Genomic DNA, 18,691 nt, shown 5'->3' on the forward strand with positions numbered 1-18,691 from the left:
ATGACTTAAATCTGCATAACAACCTTACCCTTGTTTACTGTGCTTTGCCTGGTCACCTCCCATAACTGGCTCCCTCCTCCCAACATCTTTTGTCTTTAGTTGGAGATAGTATATAAGGTGGTGACTTGGGCCATTTTGGAGAGTTAATCAGTTCCCCTGGGTCTCTCCCATGTGTACAGGAGGTATACATGTTATTAAACTTGTTTGTTTTTCTCCTGTTTTTATTACAGGGTGAGGGTGGCAGTGTGTGGGGGTCTCAGCCAAGAACCTAGAAGGTTCCTTCCAGATATGCTTGGACCCCCTTCACCCAAAAGAAGTCTTTTCCTTGAAGGTTGGGTGAAGAGTACATGGCTACTGTATCATTTTTGCAACTTCTTTTTTTTTTAATAGCTCCAACAATTTACATATTTTATTTTATTGGCCGCACTGTGAGGCTTGTGGGATTTTAGTTCCCAGACCAGGGATCAACCCTGGGCCCTGGGCAATGAGAGCTTGGAGTCCTAACCACTGGACCGCCAGGGAATTCCCCACTTTTGCAACTTCTTGTGAGTCAGACTAGTTCCACATAAAAAGTTATAATAAAACAAAACAAACGACTCACTGAAATGAAAACTTAACTGAGCTAAACTAAAATAAATAAAACAAATTTTTAAAGCCCTCCCCTTGGCCTCTCACCCACCTACTTCAAAACCCCTGTCTTCCAGAGCCTTCTTCAGCTCTGTGTTGTCATCAGCTTGCTATAGCAGTTACTGGTGGGAGTGCCAAACATTGGCATTACTAGCTGAAGAGTAGAACAGATCATGTCAGTTGTCCAGTTGCTTTGAAAACCCAGTAAAAGTGGCCTTTTGTCCAATTTAAAAACTTTTTAACTAAGCCATTTAGTTCTTTGGTTATCTTGTGTAGACCAGGCTGAATTTCCTCAGAGGCAGGATTTCTCTGGACAACTTTGGGGCCGTGAAGTACACAGAGGGGATGCTGGCGTGCAGTCAAGGAAGCCTAAGACCAGAACCAAGCCGAGCTACTAATTGTTTCTAAACTTGGTACCCAGATTGAACTCCATGCTCTAACCTCGCTGAGTGGTGTCACCCTCGCAAATACTGGGGGGCCTACCAACACCTGCCACATTTACCTTCTGGTAAAACATTGCTGAGTGGGCTTCCATCTCAGGAGACAATCTGAGTTGCTCTGTGTTCCCCTGTGATAGATGTGAAGTGATAAAGCTCCATGCCCAGAGGAACAGGAAGCCTAAGAAGGGATTCTCTGTATAAATTAGAGGGGGCGCTCTATATTCATTTTTTCTAATTTCTAATTATGTAAATAACTCACCATTCTATGTTTTAGCCACTTCATTGGTAAAAGAGGGGGAGGAAATCCCGTTCCTTGGTAGGCATCTGACTCACATAAAATAAGATTACATAATCACTGAAAATTGTATCAGCACACTTGAGGCTTGAGTTGGGCAAAAGCAATCAATAACCGTATGTTGAGGAGCTAGCACATACCAGTAGTTAAGACATAGCCCCAACCTTCCAAGTCTGTACAGTCTGCTGGGAGAATAAAGACAAGTGTCATCCGAGGAGAAGCCGGTGGATTCAAAGGCAAGAGACACCCCATTGCTGGAGAAACAGAAAAAGCTTTTCAATTGTGAATGCACTTGATGAGGGGAGCTAAGGCAGTGCTTCAAATGTATTTCCTATCTCTTTTTTGTAGGCCCATAACAGAAACCTGCTCTCCATAGATTTTGATCATATGACTCGCACAGGAAAGATCTATGACGACCATCGGAAATTCACCCTTCGAATTCTTTATGACCAGACTGGACGACCTGTTCTGTGGTCTCCCATAAGCAGATATAATGAAGTGAATATCACATATTCACCTTCAGGATTGGTGACGTTTATTCAACGAGGGACGTGGAATGAAAAAATGGAATATGACCAGAGTGGAAAAATCATTTCAAGAACTTGGGCTGATGGGAAAATTTGGAGCTATACCTACTTAGAAAAGGTAAGCATGTAGGGGAAATAAACTAGTTCTGAGTTCCCGAATGAGAATATTGAAAGCGGCACTGAACTACCCGCCTTGCTGAGGACCTGCAGGAGAAAAGTCTGTGTTCTGGCTGTTCTGCTCTATAGAAGTAACAACAACAAATCATACCTGTAAGGATAAGCTGTTTTTCAGCTGAAAACTTTCCCCAACCCCACGCTCTGCCAGGTACTCTTTCAAACTGAAGTCAGGATAATGGCTTCGATTTCTCCTCATTTGAGCATATTTGTTCATGCTCCTGAAAATGTATCTTTATTATTATGAAAGCTCACACTGAAGTAAAATAGGTAGAAAATTATAAAATTGCGTGTTAATGTATCGCAGCTCCGGAAAAGAGCCTCTTACGCAGAGGATAAGGACTTCTACTTTTGTTAGGATAGTCAGTAAAAGTTTAGCGGTATACATTTGAAGACTAATTTTCCCAAGTAATCGGTCTGAGGAAATGGTAGCAGTGGGGCCTCGTTGGTAATAGTCCTTTGTATGTAATGACTCTCCAGTAGCATCTGTAATAGGAGCTCGTGGCCTCTGTCTGCTTGGAATGGGCAAGGATTTTAATCCCATCACTGGATCCATTTGTCAAACATCAGCCCCCCACAGCAAAATGATTTCTAGCCGGATCAGTATCAGAAGACAATAAGAGAAATTGATCTCTATCTACCATCTCAATCTCTGATGTCCTAAGATACTGTCTCTTTTTTCCCAAATCTATCCATTCAGCTTATCAGTCCTGAATTAATTTCTGGGAAAATTGGAAGATGCCTTCCCTTGAGGATTCAAGGGTAGTCAGTGCAAAGTCACCCCTAGAAGTTCTTAGAAAAGTCATGGGCATTCATAGCTCACATCGCAAAATTTCACTATAATGATGCTAAGCCTTTCTGATATACCCCTGAAAGTTTTTTTTTAAAAAAAGTGTGCCAGCGGTTGTATGTTATTATAAAACTATTGTATTATTTCCCAGAGCCAGTCGCTGGGGAATTTGCCAAGTTGGGAATGCCTAGGAGATAAAGCAGAGCTCCACTTGGGAGCCAGGGTAAAGGAGGGAGTTCTCTGCTGTATCCACCTCCTGTCCTTTTCTGCTGAAGAAATCGATGAAATCTCTATAATCTGTACTCTACACTGGGAACATCTGAATTTTACAGAGTAGATCTTTTATCTTTTGAATTTTAGTAACAAGGATGATTGGCAAAATCGTATGACTACTGTCCACAAAGAGAGGCCACAACAGTGAGAGGCCTGCGTACCGCAAAAAAAAAAAAAATTAACTGAATCCAAAGATTTGGTGTACGTTCACAGAGGCAAGGCATGTAATGATGACCATCATATGAAAAAAAGATGCCACTGATTCTAGCAGAATGTAGGCTGATTAGTCTTTCCAGGAATGAGGATAGGTTTGTGCTGATCCTCCCACAGGTCTACGTGTGACTAGTGAAGGAGCTGGCACTCATTATGAGTATGTACAGTTTTGAGGAAATTCCCTGGTGGTCCAGTGGTTAGGACTCAGCACTTTCACTGCCAGGGCCCGGTTCAATCCCCGGTCGGGGGAACTAAGGTCCCACAAGCCGCCGGGCACAGCCAAAAAAAAAAGAAGTATGTACGGTTTTGAACTCAGAGCCCCAGCCTCATTAGCGCCACAGTCTGGCCACTGAGCTAACTGCCTGTAGACAGTTGCTTCTATGTCTCGTAGAACTTTCCCTTTAGGCTGTCCATACGATGACAAAAGAGCCTGTTGAAACTTAAATTTCAGCCCTGCATATAGTTATTTAGCCTCTTCTCTGACACCAATGAAGCAATTTTATTGTTCCCCTTTTCTGGATTAACTGATTATTTCAGCACAGTTATTTCAGCAAAGAATGATGTGAAGCAAACTTCACATACGTCCGTTTTGCTACAGAAACTTACTTGGCAATAATTCTTTAAAAAAAAAAACACAACAAAGAGAGCTCCCTGAGACTGTCAGTGTCTGCAGTAGACAGAAATAAGACCTTATTGTCACAAAACAATGTATGGAGAAAAGCCCCAGTGACTTCCAAAGACTAGTTAACTGACCAGTGAGACAGCCAAATCGCTTGTGCCTTTTAGTTGACTTTTCTCCCTTTCTTGATTTCACATTTAATTTGTTCTCTAATTACAAGATAGCCCGTGACTTAAGCAATGCTATTATGCAAAACTCAGAACCTACAAAACACATAATTATGGAATGGTTCTTTACTTTCCAAAAATCATCTATCACGAGATTGATTTTATTAACATTATTATTACCAGTGATAATAATTAATTCACTGAATAGAAGCAGCGATTAAATGAAATAACAATATAAAGCACCCAGCACATCTAGTCATTCAATAAAAGTTAATTCCTTTCCATTTAAATCGTGCATTCTAGTATTTATTCTAGTATTTATATGAATCGAAGAACTTAAAGGCTGGCAGTTACTGCTACTTGAAGGTAAATTAAAACAGGAAAGAACGGAAGGAAGGAAAAAAGGAAGGAAATTAAAGCAACTTTGAAATTGTGATTCTAGAAAGAAAAGGTAAAGAATATTCAATTTACCAAAATCCAGTTAACATGTAACTTTTCCAGTGAGGTGATGAGGTTCTGTGCCTCCCCGTGCTCTTTTAAAGTCCTCTCTTTAACATGGCCTTCGCTGGAACATTCTTTCACTATGTCTGGGGCAGAGCAAGACAAAGAGGCTGGCTCTAGTAGTATATTTTGAAGTAAGAGTTCTCAAACTTTAAAATATAAGTCTCTTTTTATACCTCAAAATACTTCTGGTAGTGCCTCTGTAAATTTGCTTGCCATCCCTATACCATGATATATTAAAAATCAAACAGCAGATATTTCACTTTAATGTGCAGAAATTTTGTAAAAATTGTTTGACTTCCTCTAGAGTAAGTAAAAACTACTCGTATCATTTTCATGCGCAATGATTTGTAGCCATTAGGAGAAAAATAATTATTTGGCTAATAGCTGCGGTGGCTTAAATGATCTCATCTCTATTTAAAAAAATCAATTATTGTTTCTTAAGTTTTCTCTGTGCGGCCATTAATTCTCTATCTTGATTTATGAGCCTTCCCTGAGTTAATTATATTTTGAAGACTTGTGGGGCTAAAATTTTGTATTACAGTAAATTTACATTTACATCTTTCCGTTTCCTAAAATTGTTCTTAAGAACTTCATTTTTAAATACATTTAAATATATTTTATAATCATTTAATAAGATGCTTTAGTCTGATACATTTACACAAAATTGCCTCTTTGGGGCTGAAATTTTCAAAGGCTGCCTCGAGGGAGAGAATGCAGCCTTTGGCTTGTGCTTCCAGGTGGCCCCAGACTGCCATCTGGTGGTCATTCAAATGCTTTAATTTTTCAAATTTCTGCCATTTCTCATTTCTACTCGTGTTCAAATGAGTATACAGCCATGATTGTTCTTGTTTTCTTCTTTACAATGATGTCAGTCTTTTCGGATCTCACAATCAATTTTTAAAAAATACAAAGTCTCCCACTCCATTGTTTCAACGAATAAGAAATGGCCTTTTACCGTATAGCTGCACTATGGGCACTGGATGGACTCATAAGTATTGTTTTTGAAAGAGCTGATAATAATGCCCACCCAAAGTGAAAAAGCAGGCAAGTGAGAACTAAATGGTAGTCTGGCAACGCAACGGCTACATTCATGAGATTTCTAATCACATCATCCACATTTTTGCCATTGGCAGGAAGCTTTAAAACAGACCAGGGAGCTTTTGAGACAGCGCAGCATCAGCACCACCCAGGAACAGGGTCAGGCAGTAGTTTACTGCAGCGCAGAGGATGAGAGCAGGGAGAGAACACAATAGCGATGTGCTATAAATGTTTGGCAAGGCTGGTACAGCGACTGGAAAAGGCCTGGCCCAGGCAGGCTGGTACTAGATAATGTGTGCGAGCCATATGGTGATTGTCCCTGGCCCACATCGCAGGTGACAGATGTCATTTGTTCATGGCAAATTGACAGAAGAGAGTGGAAAGTAGCTGAGAAATCTGGCTTTCAGCATAGAGGTGATGCAAAGGCATTTCCCACCAATTTCCTCCCAGGTTCTGTTGAGTTCTGCCGTGGTCAAGGACTCAGTGGTCCCTTTGTGTCCTCGTGCCCCCGCAGGAGTTCCAAGTCTCCAGCCTTCTGTTCAGCAGATTTTCTGGAGCTACAGGGTGTCCACAGGTGATGAGGTGATAGGATTTCCACACAGCTCTGTATCCCCGGGCAGAGTACTTGGTGGAAAAGAAGGAAAGGATAAGCGAACAAGCAAATAAGTGCTGACTTTGACTTCACAGTACTGACATGCGATTCCATATCAATTCTCAGACGAGCAGGGATGACGTGCAGTTTCAAGAAGCATGTTCAATATTAGAGTATAATTTCATACTTAGAAGTTTTAAAAGTACATTATATATGCTTATGTAATTCATATTCATAACTATGTAATTTATATTTAGAAAATGAAAAGATACCTATTGTTTTCATAACAGAAACTTCAGAAAATAAAGCTCAACTAAATCTTTTTGCTTGATAAGCCAATTCTCAAGAAAGGAGGGGTAAAAGCTCCCTTAGGGAGATATATCAGAATTCCCAGGGGTGAACAATTTTTATTTTTATTGAAAGATGAGGCTTAAATGCTTTTCAATTAGAAATAGGGTTTGAGTTCTCCCTACAATAGTGTTCTTTTTATGTCTATATTTAAAATTAAAATAAGATAAACCAATATCAATGAAGCACCCATAACGTGCAAAGCATTATACCTCAACAAATAACTGTTTCTGAAATACAGATCAGTTTGGGGGAGAGGGCTTGCATAACCAGAGAAGTCTTCACTGTTAATGGCATGTTTCCCTAATATAGTTTAAAACACGAATTGCAGAGCAATACAGTAGTCCCCCCTTACCTGCGGGGGATACGTTCCGAGGCCCCCAGTGGATGCCTGAAACTGTGGATAGTATGGAACCCCATATATACTGATATTTCCTGTACTATCGGGCGGGTAGCAGATACAGCGTGGATACACTGAACAAAGGGATGATCCACATCCTGGGAAGGACAGCGTGAGATTTCATCACACTACTCAGAACAGTGTGCAATTTAAAACTCATGAATTGTTTATTTCTGGAACTTTCCATTTAATATTTTCAGACAGCAGTTGACTGTGGGTAACTCAGAAAGCAAAACTGCAGATAAGGAGGGGACTACTGTAATAGTAATATTTTATATACAACTTTTCAGAAAGACACCTCTATAAAGTCAATAAGTATTTTTTGGTGACTAATACTTAATATGTGGCATGCCCTGCCCCCCATTTACCTCCCTCCAATCCACCTCCACATTGAAGCAATAGTAACCTTTCTGGAATACCTACTGGATTGCCCTGTCCTTCGATTTGCTTTCAGCGTTTTCCTTGTTGCCAGCAGGTTAAAGTCCAAACTCCTTAGCGTGGCTTAGAAAGCCCAGTGTGATCTAGATCCAGCCTACCTGCCTGGCCTCAGCTCTTGCCATTCACCCACCCCTTCCAACACACCCATACTCTGGCCACACAAAATTCCTGTCATTCCCTGAAAAAGCCATGTTCTCTTTCTTATCCTGACCCTCACAGTGCTATGCCCTGTGTCAGGAATACTCTCCCCATCCTGTTCCACCCACCACCCTGCCTTTATCTGGGCAACCCCTAGTCACCCTTTATGTCTCAACTCAGATGTCCCAGCCTCCAGGACGCCTTTCTTGACGTCTTAAGTCTGAGTTAGCTGCTCTTCCTCCGCTTCCCGTAAGCGCCCTGTACTTCCTCTGTCATAACACATTTCACACTATATTATAATTGTCTGGTTGTCTTTCTCTTCCATTAAACTGTAAGTTTAAGATAGACACATTATTGCCCACTACTGCATCCACTAGGGTCCACCACAGTGCCTGGCACACAGTAAGTGCTCCATAAATTTGTGTTGAATGGATGAATGTGTATTTTCTTTAATCTCCTGAACTCCAATGGTACTATTATGCTGTCGTGCCTTTGTCTCGTTTCAGTCTGTGATGCTTCTCTTACATAGCCAGCGGCGTTATATCTTTGAGTATGACCAATCGGATTGTCTGCTCTCAGTCACCATGCCTAGTATGGTGCGCCACAGTTTACAAACCATGCTTTCAGTGGGCTACTACCGGAACATCTACTCCCCACCAGACAGTAGCACTTCTTTTATCCAAGACTATAGTCGAGATGGCCGACTACTACAGACCCTGCAGCTGGGGACAGGGCGCAGAGTTTTATACAAGTACACCAAGCAAGCAAGGCTGTCCGAGATTCTCTATGATACCACCCAGGTCACATTAACATATGAAGAGTCTTCTGGAGTGATTAAGACAATACACCTGATGCACGATGGCTTCATTTGCACAATCAGATACAGGCAAACAGGTTTGTTGTGAAAGGGTGGTGATGTATACAACCACATCAGTCTTATGAAATTTTTGCTGGCCACAGTCTGAGATATAAGCATTAACCTATAGACATTCTTCAATTCAACCAAATTTCACTTGCATTATCAAATTATCTTCCATTGAAAATGAAAAACATAAGTGACATGAAAGCTGATTCCTTAAAAACATACAGTACATTTCTCTTTCTGTGTCTCAGCTCTCAAGAAAGTTGAGTTCTAGGTACCTAGTCTAACTGTGTACCAGTCCCTACTCACCACCAAATCTTCCCAAAGATGCAGCTGCAAGATATGAGTCTCACTGAAACTAACTCAAGCCCTATAATAACCTCTATAAGCCTCAGTTGATGGCAACATGTCTTTAAAAGTCACAACTTTTGATTATACTTCATCCTTTCGGTTTATAAAATGCCCAAATCCAGTTACTTGAATGCTGGAATTGGTCAAAACCTGACCCTCTGACTTTGTAGCACAGGTTAAATAAACTGAAAGTATTTTTGTCTGTAATTGTTTTTAAAAAAACATGTTTATAATATCAGTTTCATCACCTCAACTACTGGATGGGTTATTACTTCTAAAGTTCCTATAGTTAAATTATTCTATAACTATAATATACAGTATTTAAAATTTTTTCATATTTGGTGACCACAACTATGAGAATATATATATCTATGAGATGAGATGCCCAGGCATTAGATATCAGAGGTCAATCTCTAATATTTTATTTTGAATGTAAAAGCATCCATACTAAAGAAAAGAACACTAGAACTTTCTGATTGTTCAGTGTTGAGCACCTAGCTTTGTTCTCATTATTTTTATTTTGATCCCTTCAGGACCTCTTATTGGGCGCCAGATTTTCAGATTCAGTGAAGAAGGCCTTGTGAATGCTCGGTTTGACTACAGCTACAACAACTTCCGCGTCACCAGCATGCAAGCTGTGATAAATGAAACCCCTTTGCCCATAGATCTGTACCGATATGTTGATGTTTCTGGTAGAACAGAGCAGTTTGGAAAATTCAGTGTAATTAATTACGATTTAAATCAGGTCATAACTACTACAGTGATGAAGCACACCAAGATCTTCAACGCCAATGGACAAGTCATTGAAGTCCAGTATGAAATCCTAAAGGCAATTGCCTACTGGATGACTATTCAATACGATAATATGGGCCGAATGGTAATATGTGATATCAGAGTAGGAGTAGATGCCAATATAACAAGATATTTCTATGAATACGATGCTGATGGGCAACTTCAAACTGTTTCTGTAAATGATAAAACCCAGTGGCGTTATAGTTATGATCTGAATGGCAACATCAACCTCTTAAGCCACGGGAATAGTGCTCGTCTTACTCCTCTCCGATATGACCTCCGAGATCGCATCACCAGACTAGGAGAAATTCAGTATAAAATGGATGAAGATGGCTTTCTGAGGCAGAGGGGAAATGACATATTCGAATATAATTCTAATGGTCTGCTGCAGAAAGCCTACAATAAGGCTTCTGGCTGGACTGTGCAGTATTACTACGATGGGCTTGGGCGACGTGTCGCCAGTAAGTCCAGCCTAGGACAGCACCTCCAGTTCTTTTATGCAGACCTTGCCAACCCCATAAGAGTTACTCATTTGTACAACCACACGAGCTCAGAGATTACATCCCTGTATTATGATCTCCAAGGTCACCTTATTGCCATGGAGCTAAGCAGTGGTGAAGAATATTACGTAGCCTGTGATAATACAGGAACCCCACTAGCCGTGTTCAGCAGTCGAGGTCAGGTGATAAAAGAGATACTGTACACGCCTTATGGAGATATCTATCATGACACTTACCCTGACTTTCAGGTCATCATTGGTTTTCATGGAGGACTCTATGATTTCCTTACTAAATTAGTGCACCTGGGGCAAAGAGACTATGATGTTGTTGCTGGTAGATGGACGACGCCTAATCATCACATATGGAAACAGTTGAACCTCCTTCCTAAACCATTCAACCTCTACTCTTTTGAAAATAACTATCCAGTTGGCAAAATTCAAGATGTTGCAAAGTATACCACAGGTATTTAAACGGTGTAACACTTTATGCTAAGGTAAAGAGAAAACTCGTTTATCACATAATCTCAATGCCTTTGTAAATATGCTTCCTCTTCCTGCCAGCTAGCCCACAAGTTATTGTGCAGTCACTCTCTTCCTTAGTCTTCTAGAGTGAGCAGAACTGTGTATGTTGGCATAAAACATGATGCTTTTGCATCCCAGTACATTTTCTCTTTCCTTTTAAGCTTTCTTTTTGTAGTTTTCACTCTTAAAAGTTTCTACAAATAATTTCATAGAAGAAAAATCGGGATTCTGTTGCATCAAGTAAATCTAATATCACAGTCTGTGTGGCCTTATTACCACTACCACATTGAGAATTTCCACACAGTAAACTGAGCTGATCTCTGTGATTATCCATGAATCAAAAGCTTTCCCTGGGGAACGGATCATATGTTTTGGAGTGGGTGACATAAGGGGGAGTTTATCCCTAACTTACCATTGGCTAAACATATCGAAGGCAGGAGAGGCATCTTTCAAGCTTTCCACAGAATTTGTAAAGTATGGGCTTTAAAATCTTTTTTTCTTTTAAATTTTTGTCTCACAGACATTGGAAGTTGGTTGGAGCTATTTGGTTTCCAACTACACAATGTACTACCTGGATTTCCCAAACCAGAATTAGAAAATTTGGAATTAACTTATGAGCTTCTACAGCTTCAGACAAAAACTCAAGAGTGGGATCCTGGAAAGGTTAGTATATGTTTTACCATCTCTATTTAGCTGAAAAAACAGAAGAGCATCCAACACCGTGAAACATATATTTGCTTACTTATGTTTGAGTCTTCTTGAATATTCACTTAAATGTCCATGATTAATAAGGAGGTAGAAAAAAGCTTCCATGAGGAAAGGATCAGGGAATTGGAGCTTTGGGAAAAGAAAAGACTAATGTGTGACTTGATGACTGCTGCAGAAGAAAAAAGTGGAACTGAACTTTAACAATTCTAAAATGGGCTACCAAGGGCAATTATGGAGGGGGACTTCCCTGGCGGTCCAGTGGTTAAGACTTTGCCTTCCAATGCAGGGGGTGTGGGTTCGATCTCTGGTGGGGGAGCTAAGATCCCACATGCTTCATGGTCCAAAAACCGAAACATAAAACAGAAGCAGTATTGTAAAAAATTCAATAAAGACTTTAAAAATGGTCCACATCAAAAAAAATCTTTAAAATAAAAAAGGGGCAATTATGGATTCTATATAGAGAAAATTGTTCACTAAGAGACCTAAAACATCAGATCTCCAACTGCAAAATAATTCAGGGCATAGTGCATTAAGAGCATGGGAATAACAAATTAAATTATTCTGATAAATGGGACTTCCCTGGCAGTCCGGTGGTTACGACTCTGACCTCCATTGCACGGGGCACAGGTTCAATCCCTGGTTGGGGAACTAGGATCTTGCATGCCTCATGATGCAGCCAAAAAAAAAAAAAATTATTCTGATAAAGAAAAAGTATAAAAATACAAACACATGGGCTTCCCTGGTGGCACAGTGGTTGAGAGTCCGCCTGCCGATGCAGGGGACACGGGTTCATGCCCCGGTCTGGGAAGATCCAACATGCTGTGGAGCAGCTGGCTCCCTGAGCCATGGCCACTGAGCCTGTGCATCCAGAGCCTGTACTCCACAACGGGAGAGGCCACAATGGTGAGAGGGCCACGTACCACAAAAAAAAAAAAAAAAAGGAGGCTAAACAATACACTACTTAATAATGAAGTGATCACTGAAGAAATCAGAGGAAATCAAAAAAATACCTAGAAAAAAATGACAATTGAGACACGACGACCCAAAACCTATGGGATGCAACAAAAGCAGTTCTAAGAGGGAAGTTTATAGCAATACAATCCTGCCTTAAAAAAACAGGAAACATCTCAAATAAACAACCTAACCTTGCACCTAAAGCAATTAGAGAAAGAAGAACAAAAACAGCCCAAAGTTAGCAGAAGGAAAGAAATCATAAAGATCAGATCAGAAATAAATAAAAAAGAAATGAAGGAAACGATAGCAAAGATCAATAAAACTAAAAGCTGGTTCTTTGAGAAGATAAACAAAATTGATAAACCATTAGCCAGACTCATCAAGAAAAAAAGGGAGAAGACTCAAATCAATAGAATTAGAAATAAAAAAGAAGAAGTAACTGACACTGCAGAAATACAAAGGATCATGAGAGATTACTACAAGCAACTCTATGCCAAGAAAATGGACAACCTGGAAGAAATGGACAAATTCTTAGAAATGTACAACCTGCCAAGACTGAACCAGGAAGACATAGAAAATATGAACAGATCAATCACAAGCACTGAAATTGAAACTGTGATTAAAAATCTGCCAACAAACAAAAGCCCAGGACCACATGGCTTCACAGGCGAATTCTATCAAACATTTAGAGAAGAGCTAACACCTATCCTTCTCAAACTCTTCCAAAATATAGCAGAGGGAGGAACACTCCCAAACTCGTTCTACAAGGCCACCATCACCCTGATACCAAAACCAGACAAAGATGTCACGAAGAAAGAAAACTACAGGCCACTATCACTGATGAACATAGATGCAAAAATCCTCAACAAAATACGAGCAAACAGAATCCAACAGCACATCAAAAGGATCATGCACCATGATCAAGTGGGGTTTATTCCAGGAATGCAAGGATTCTTCAATATACGCAAATCAGGGCTTCCCTGGTGGCGCTGTGGTTGAGAATCTGCCTGCCAACACAGGACACGGGTTCGAGCCCTGGTCTGGGAAGATCCCACATGCCGCGGAGCAACTGGGCCCATGAGCCATAATTACTGAGCCTGCACGTCTGGAGCCTGTGCTCCGCAACAAGAGAGGCCGCGATAGTGAGAGGCCCGCGCACCGCGATGAAGTGGCCCCTGCTTGCCACAACTAGAGAAAGCCCTCGCACAGAAACGAAGACCGAACACAGCCATAAATAAATAAATTTAAAAAAAAAAAATATACGCAAATCAATCAATGTGATAAACCATATTAACAGATTGAAGGAGAAAAACCATATGATCATCTCAATAGATGCAGAGAAAGTTTTTGACAAAATTCAACACCCATTTATGATAAAAACCCTGCAGAAAGTAGGCATAGAGGGAACTTTCCTCAACATAATAAAGGCCATATATGACAGACCCACAGCCAACATCGTCCTCAATGGTGAAAAACTGAAACCATTTCCACTAAGATCAGGAACAAGACAAGGTTGCCCACTCTCACCACTCTTATTCAACATAGTTTTGGAAGTTTTAGCCACAGCAATCAGAGAAGAAAAAGAAATAAAAGGAATCCAAATCAGAAAAGAAGAAGTAAAGCTGTCACTGTTTGCAGATGACATGATACTATACATAGAGTATCCTAAAGATGCTACCAGAAAACTACTAGAGCTAATCAATGAATTTGGTAAAGTAGCATGACACAAAATTAATGCACAGAAATCTCTTGCATTCCTATACACTAATGATGAAAAATCTGAAAATGAAATTAAGAAAACACTCCCATTTACCAATGCAACAAAAGAATAAAATATATAGGAATAAACCTACCTAAGGAGACAGAAGACCTGTACGCAGAAAATTATAAGACACTGATGAAAGAAATTAAAGATAATACAAATAGATGGAGAGATATACCATGTTCTTGGATTGGAAGAATCAACACTGTGAAAATGACTCTACTACCCAAAGCAATCTACAGATTCAATGCAATCCCTATCAAACTACCAATGGCATTTTTCACAGAACTAGAACAAAAAATTTCACAATTTGTATGGAAACACAAAAGACCCCGAATAGCCAAAGCAATCTTGAGAAAGAAAAATGGAGCTGGAGGAATCAGGCTCCCTGACTTCCGACTATACTACAAAGCTACAGTAATGAAGACAGTATGGTACTGGCACAAAAACAGAAATCTAGACCAATGGAACAGGATAGAAAGCCCAGAGATAAACCCATGCACATATAGTCACCTTATCTTTGATAAAGGAGGCAAGAATATACAGTGGAGAAAAGACAGCCTCTACAATAAGTGGTGCTGGGAAAACTGGACAGCTACATGTAAAAGTATGAAATTAGAACACTCCCTAACACCATACACAAAAAAAAAACTCAAAATGGATTAAAGCCCTAAATGTAACGCCAGACACTATCAAACTCTTAGAGGAAAACATAGGCAGAACCCTCTATGACATAAATCACAACAAGATCCTTTTTGACCCACCTCCTAGAGAAATGGAAATAAAAACAAAAATAAACAAATGGGACCTAATGAAACTTAAAAGCTTTTGCACAGCAAAGGAAACCATAAACAAGACCGAAAGACAACCCTCAGAATGGGAGAAAATATTTGCAAATGAAGCAACTGACAAAGGATTAATCTCCAAAATTACAAGCAGCTCATGCAGCTCAATAACAACAAACAAACAACCCAATCCAAAAATGGGCAGAAGACCTAAACAGACATTTGTCCAAAGAAGATATACAGACTGCCAACAAACACGTGAAAGAATGCTTTAACATCATTAATCATTAGAGAAATGCAAATCAAAACTACAATGAGATATCATCTCACACCAGTCACAATGGCCATCATCAAAAAATCTACAAACAATAAATGCTGGAGAGGGTGTGGAGAAAAGGAAACCCTCTTGCACTGCTGGTGGGAATGTGAATTGGTACAGCCACTATGGAGAACAGTATGGAGGTTCCTTAAAAAACTACAAATAGAACTACCATATGACCCAGCAATCCCACTACTGGGCATATACCCTGAGAAAACCATAATTCAAAAAGAGTCATGTACCAAAATGTTTATTGCAGCTCTATTTACAATAGCCAGGACATGGAAGCAACCTAAGTGTCCATCAACAGATGAATGGATAAAGAAGATGTGGCCGATATATACAATGGAATGTTACGCAGCCATAAAAAGAAACAAAATTGAGTTATTTGTAGTGAGGTGGATGGACCTAGAGTCTGTCATACAGAGTGAAGTAGGTCAGAAAGAGAAAAACAAATGCTATATGCTAACACATATATATGGAATCTAAGAAAAAAGAAAAGGTCATGAAGAAACTAGGGGCAAGACGGGTATGAAGACACAGACCTACTAGAGAATGGACTTGAGGATATGGGGAGGGGGAAGGGTAAGCTGTGACAAAGTGAGAGAGTGGCATGGACATATATACACTACAAAACGTAAAATAGATAGCTAGTGGGAAGCAGCCACATAGCACAGGGAGATCAGCTCGGTGCTTTGTGACCACCTAGAGGGGTGGGACAGGGAGGCGTGGGAGGGAGGGAGACGCAAGAGGGAAGAGATATGGGAACATATGTATATGTATAACTGATTCACTTTGTTATAAAGCAGAAACTAACACACCATTGTAAAGCAATTATACTCCAATAAAGATGTTAAAAAAAAAAAAACAAGAAAAAACAGTATACAAGGGTAATGAAGCAAAATAATAAATATTACAGAGAGAAAGTCTCTGGAAAAATAGGAATACCAAAACATTCAAGGTTCGGCAGATAATTCCATCACTTAATGAGGTACAAATGACAACAAGAAAAGAACTTTATCTTTCAGCTGAAAGAAAGAGGAATATCTGTGTTTGCCAAAAAAAATGGCTTTAACAAAATAAAACTGAAACTTGGGGTGAGAGGGCTTGAAATTCAAGTATAAAAATTATAAAGGAAACGAAATTCTAAATAAGTACTATAGGCTTATCCCTTTTTGTAAATACATATAACATGTAAATGCTTTTTGTAATTAAACGTCCTGAAAAAAGTTTAACAAAATTTTGAAAATTTCTGATGCTTTGCAATGGATACTTGGAGGTTCATTATTCTCTTCTCTTTATTTCTTAGTATGTTTGAAATCTGCCATAGTCAAAAGGTTTTTTTTTTTAAATCCACATAAAAAGATCCATGGACTTGCTGATTTGCCCTTGTGATTTATAAGGTCATAAGCTACTTGAAAGCAAGAATGATGCCTTATACCGTCTCTTTATACCTCACTGTGGCTAATGTATTACTCTACATCCAATAAGAAACAGCTAGTCAGTGTCCGTTGAATGGGTAAAAATAAAATGTCTTTGTTTGGGGGGAACTAGACCCACTTAAGTGACTTTTAGCTCTGTGATTCTGTGGTATCAAGTTTTAACGTATTTGCTTATGCTTAACTCTTAACTCACCAAGATATCAAGAAATATATGCCAGGTGATCAAGTCACCTGTTAGTCTTTTCCAAAGCTCTGGTGAAGAGATTCCAAACGTGGCTTGTTTTTAAATCACAAACCAGCAAATTAAAGAGAGAAGGAAGCAACCTGGCAAGCCTTTGCTTTCTACAGTGACCAAGCGTATGCTAGGTGTCTAATCGTCTGCTGCCTTTGCTCTGTGCCTTTCTTCTTTCCTAGACCATCCTGGGTATCCAGTGTGAGCTCCAGAAACAGCTCAGGAATTTCATTTCCTTGGACCAACTTCCTATGACTCCCCGATATAATGATGGACGGTGCCTTGAAGGAGGGAAGCAACCAAGGTTTGCTGCTGTTCCTTCTGTTTTCGGCAAAGGTATAAAATTCGCCATCAAGGATGGCATAGTAACAGCCGATATTATAGGAGTAGCCAATGAAGATAGCAGGCGGCTGGCTGCCATTCTCAATAATGCTCATTACCTGGAAAACCTACATTTTACCATAGAGGGGAGGGACACGCACTACTTCATTAAGCTTGGGTCTCTGGAGGAAGACCTGGTGCTCATCGGGAACACTGGGGGGAGGCGCATTCTGGAGAATGGTGTCAATGTCACTGTGTCCCAGATGACTTCGGTGTTGAATGGGAGGACTAGACGGTTTGCAGATATCCAGCTCCAGCACGGGGCTCTGTGCTTCAACATCCGGTATGGGACAACTGTCGAAGAGGAAAAGAATCACGTGTTGGAGATCGCCAGACAGCGTGCTGTGGCCCAGGCCTGGACTAAGGAGCAAAGAAGGCTGCAAGAAGGGGAAGAGGGTATCCGGGCATGGACAGAGGGGGAAAAGCAGCAGCTGCTGAGCACTGGGAGAGTACAAAGTTATGATGGGTATTTTGTTTTGTCTGTTGAGCAGTATTTAGAACTTTCTGACAGTGCCAACAATATTCACTTTATGAGACAGAGCGAAATAGGCAGGAGGTAACAAAAAAAATCTCTGCCTTTGCGTCACCAAAGACTGCCTGTTTTTAAAACATAAAATGGTTTATTGTATTGGTTTTCTAGATCAGAACTCTGTATATGTAAATATGGAGGAGAAACATATCCAACTGCCTTTCAATGTGACGGAAGATGGTATTTTAATATTGTTTGTTTAAACTCTTTAAGAAATGACAGAGATTTTTAGTTCTTGTGTGGCAGTATTCAAAATAACGCAAGTAGAACTCAACTAAAAAAAAATTTTTTTCAGCAAGCACCGCTTTCAATTTGTGGAACCATGCCGATGTTCAAATATAAAGAAAGAACCCAAGGTTCTCTATGTCTATTGTGACACGTGGTTTCATATTCAGCTTTTGGCAGAACTTGCGGGCTATTTGAAAGGTGGTGCAATCATATCTGAACCTTGCATTTTGAAAGACTGCCAGCTCTTTCACATGTTCCAGATCTGTTATAGGAAACTTTGAAAGAAGTGTAAAATGTCTTCGGCCACCATCTCCTAGAGTCAGGACCCATTTGCCCTTCATCCCTGATGATTCCTCCTTGCTTGTTGAAACAGATGCCATGTTGTTGTGCTGTGTTTTGGCGTGTGGTGGCTGGGTTCTGTCTACCACGCTTCCCTGTGGGTGTGGTCACCAAACCCAATTGCCACTATTTGCTCGTGTGTACATGATACCAAGGCAGCTGGCCAATGTAACTCCTCCCACCCAACTTGTTTTGACTACATTTTGTACTCAGTTGTCCAGCTGTATTAGTGTCATGAAAACATAGCTTTTATTAACCTGGGTAGGAATTTCTCATTTATATATAGGGTGTGTTTTGGTCATAGTTTCACATTCGTGATTCAGTATTTATACACTAATCCAATGGTTTTGTGCACATGAAAGGTAATTTACTACAAAGTGTGATTCTGGTACAAAAAAAAAAA

The 18,691-nt window shown here is 40.1% G+C and overlaps 1 protein-coding gene across 1 annotated transcript in view; it reads left to right on the forward strand.

Moving 5' to 3' along the window:
* The window catches only part of LOC113612447 (teneurin-1), a 112,331-nt gene extending 93,640 nt beyond the window's left edge, over window positions 1-18,691 (forward strand). Inside the window, exons 10-14 of the mRNA XM_027092335.1 lie at window positions 1,711-2,007; window positions 8,090-8,477; window positions 9,330-10,550; window positions 11,130-11,272; window positions 16,994-18,691. Of these exons, the coding sequence (XP_026948136.1) occupies window positions 1,711-2,007; window positions 8,090-8,477; window positions 9,330-10,550; window positions 11,130-11,272; window positions 16,994-17,752 (2,808 nt within the window). The 3' untranslated portion in view covers window positions 17,753-18,691. The remainder of the gene's footprint in view (window positions 1-1,710; window positions 2,008-8,089; window positions 8,478-9,329; window positions 10,551-11,129; window positions 11,273-16,993) is intronic.

Source organism: Aethalodelphis obliquidens, unplaced genomic scaffold (assembly GCF_003676395.1).
Source record: "Aethalodelphis obliquidens isolate GAN/ISIS:26980383/991018 unplaced genomic scaffold, ASM367639v1 scaffold77, whole genome shotgun sequence".
Taxonomy (NCBI): Eukaryota; Metazoa; Chordata; class Mammalia; order Artiodactyla; family Delphinidae; genus Aethalodelphis; species Aethalodelphis obliquidens.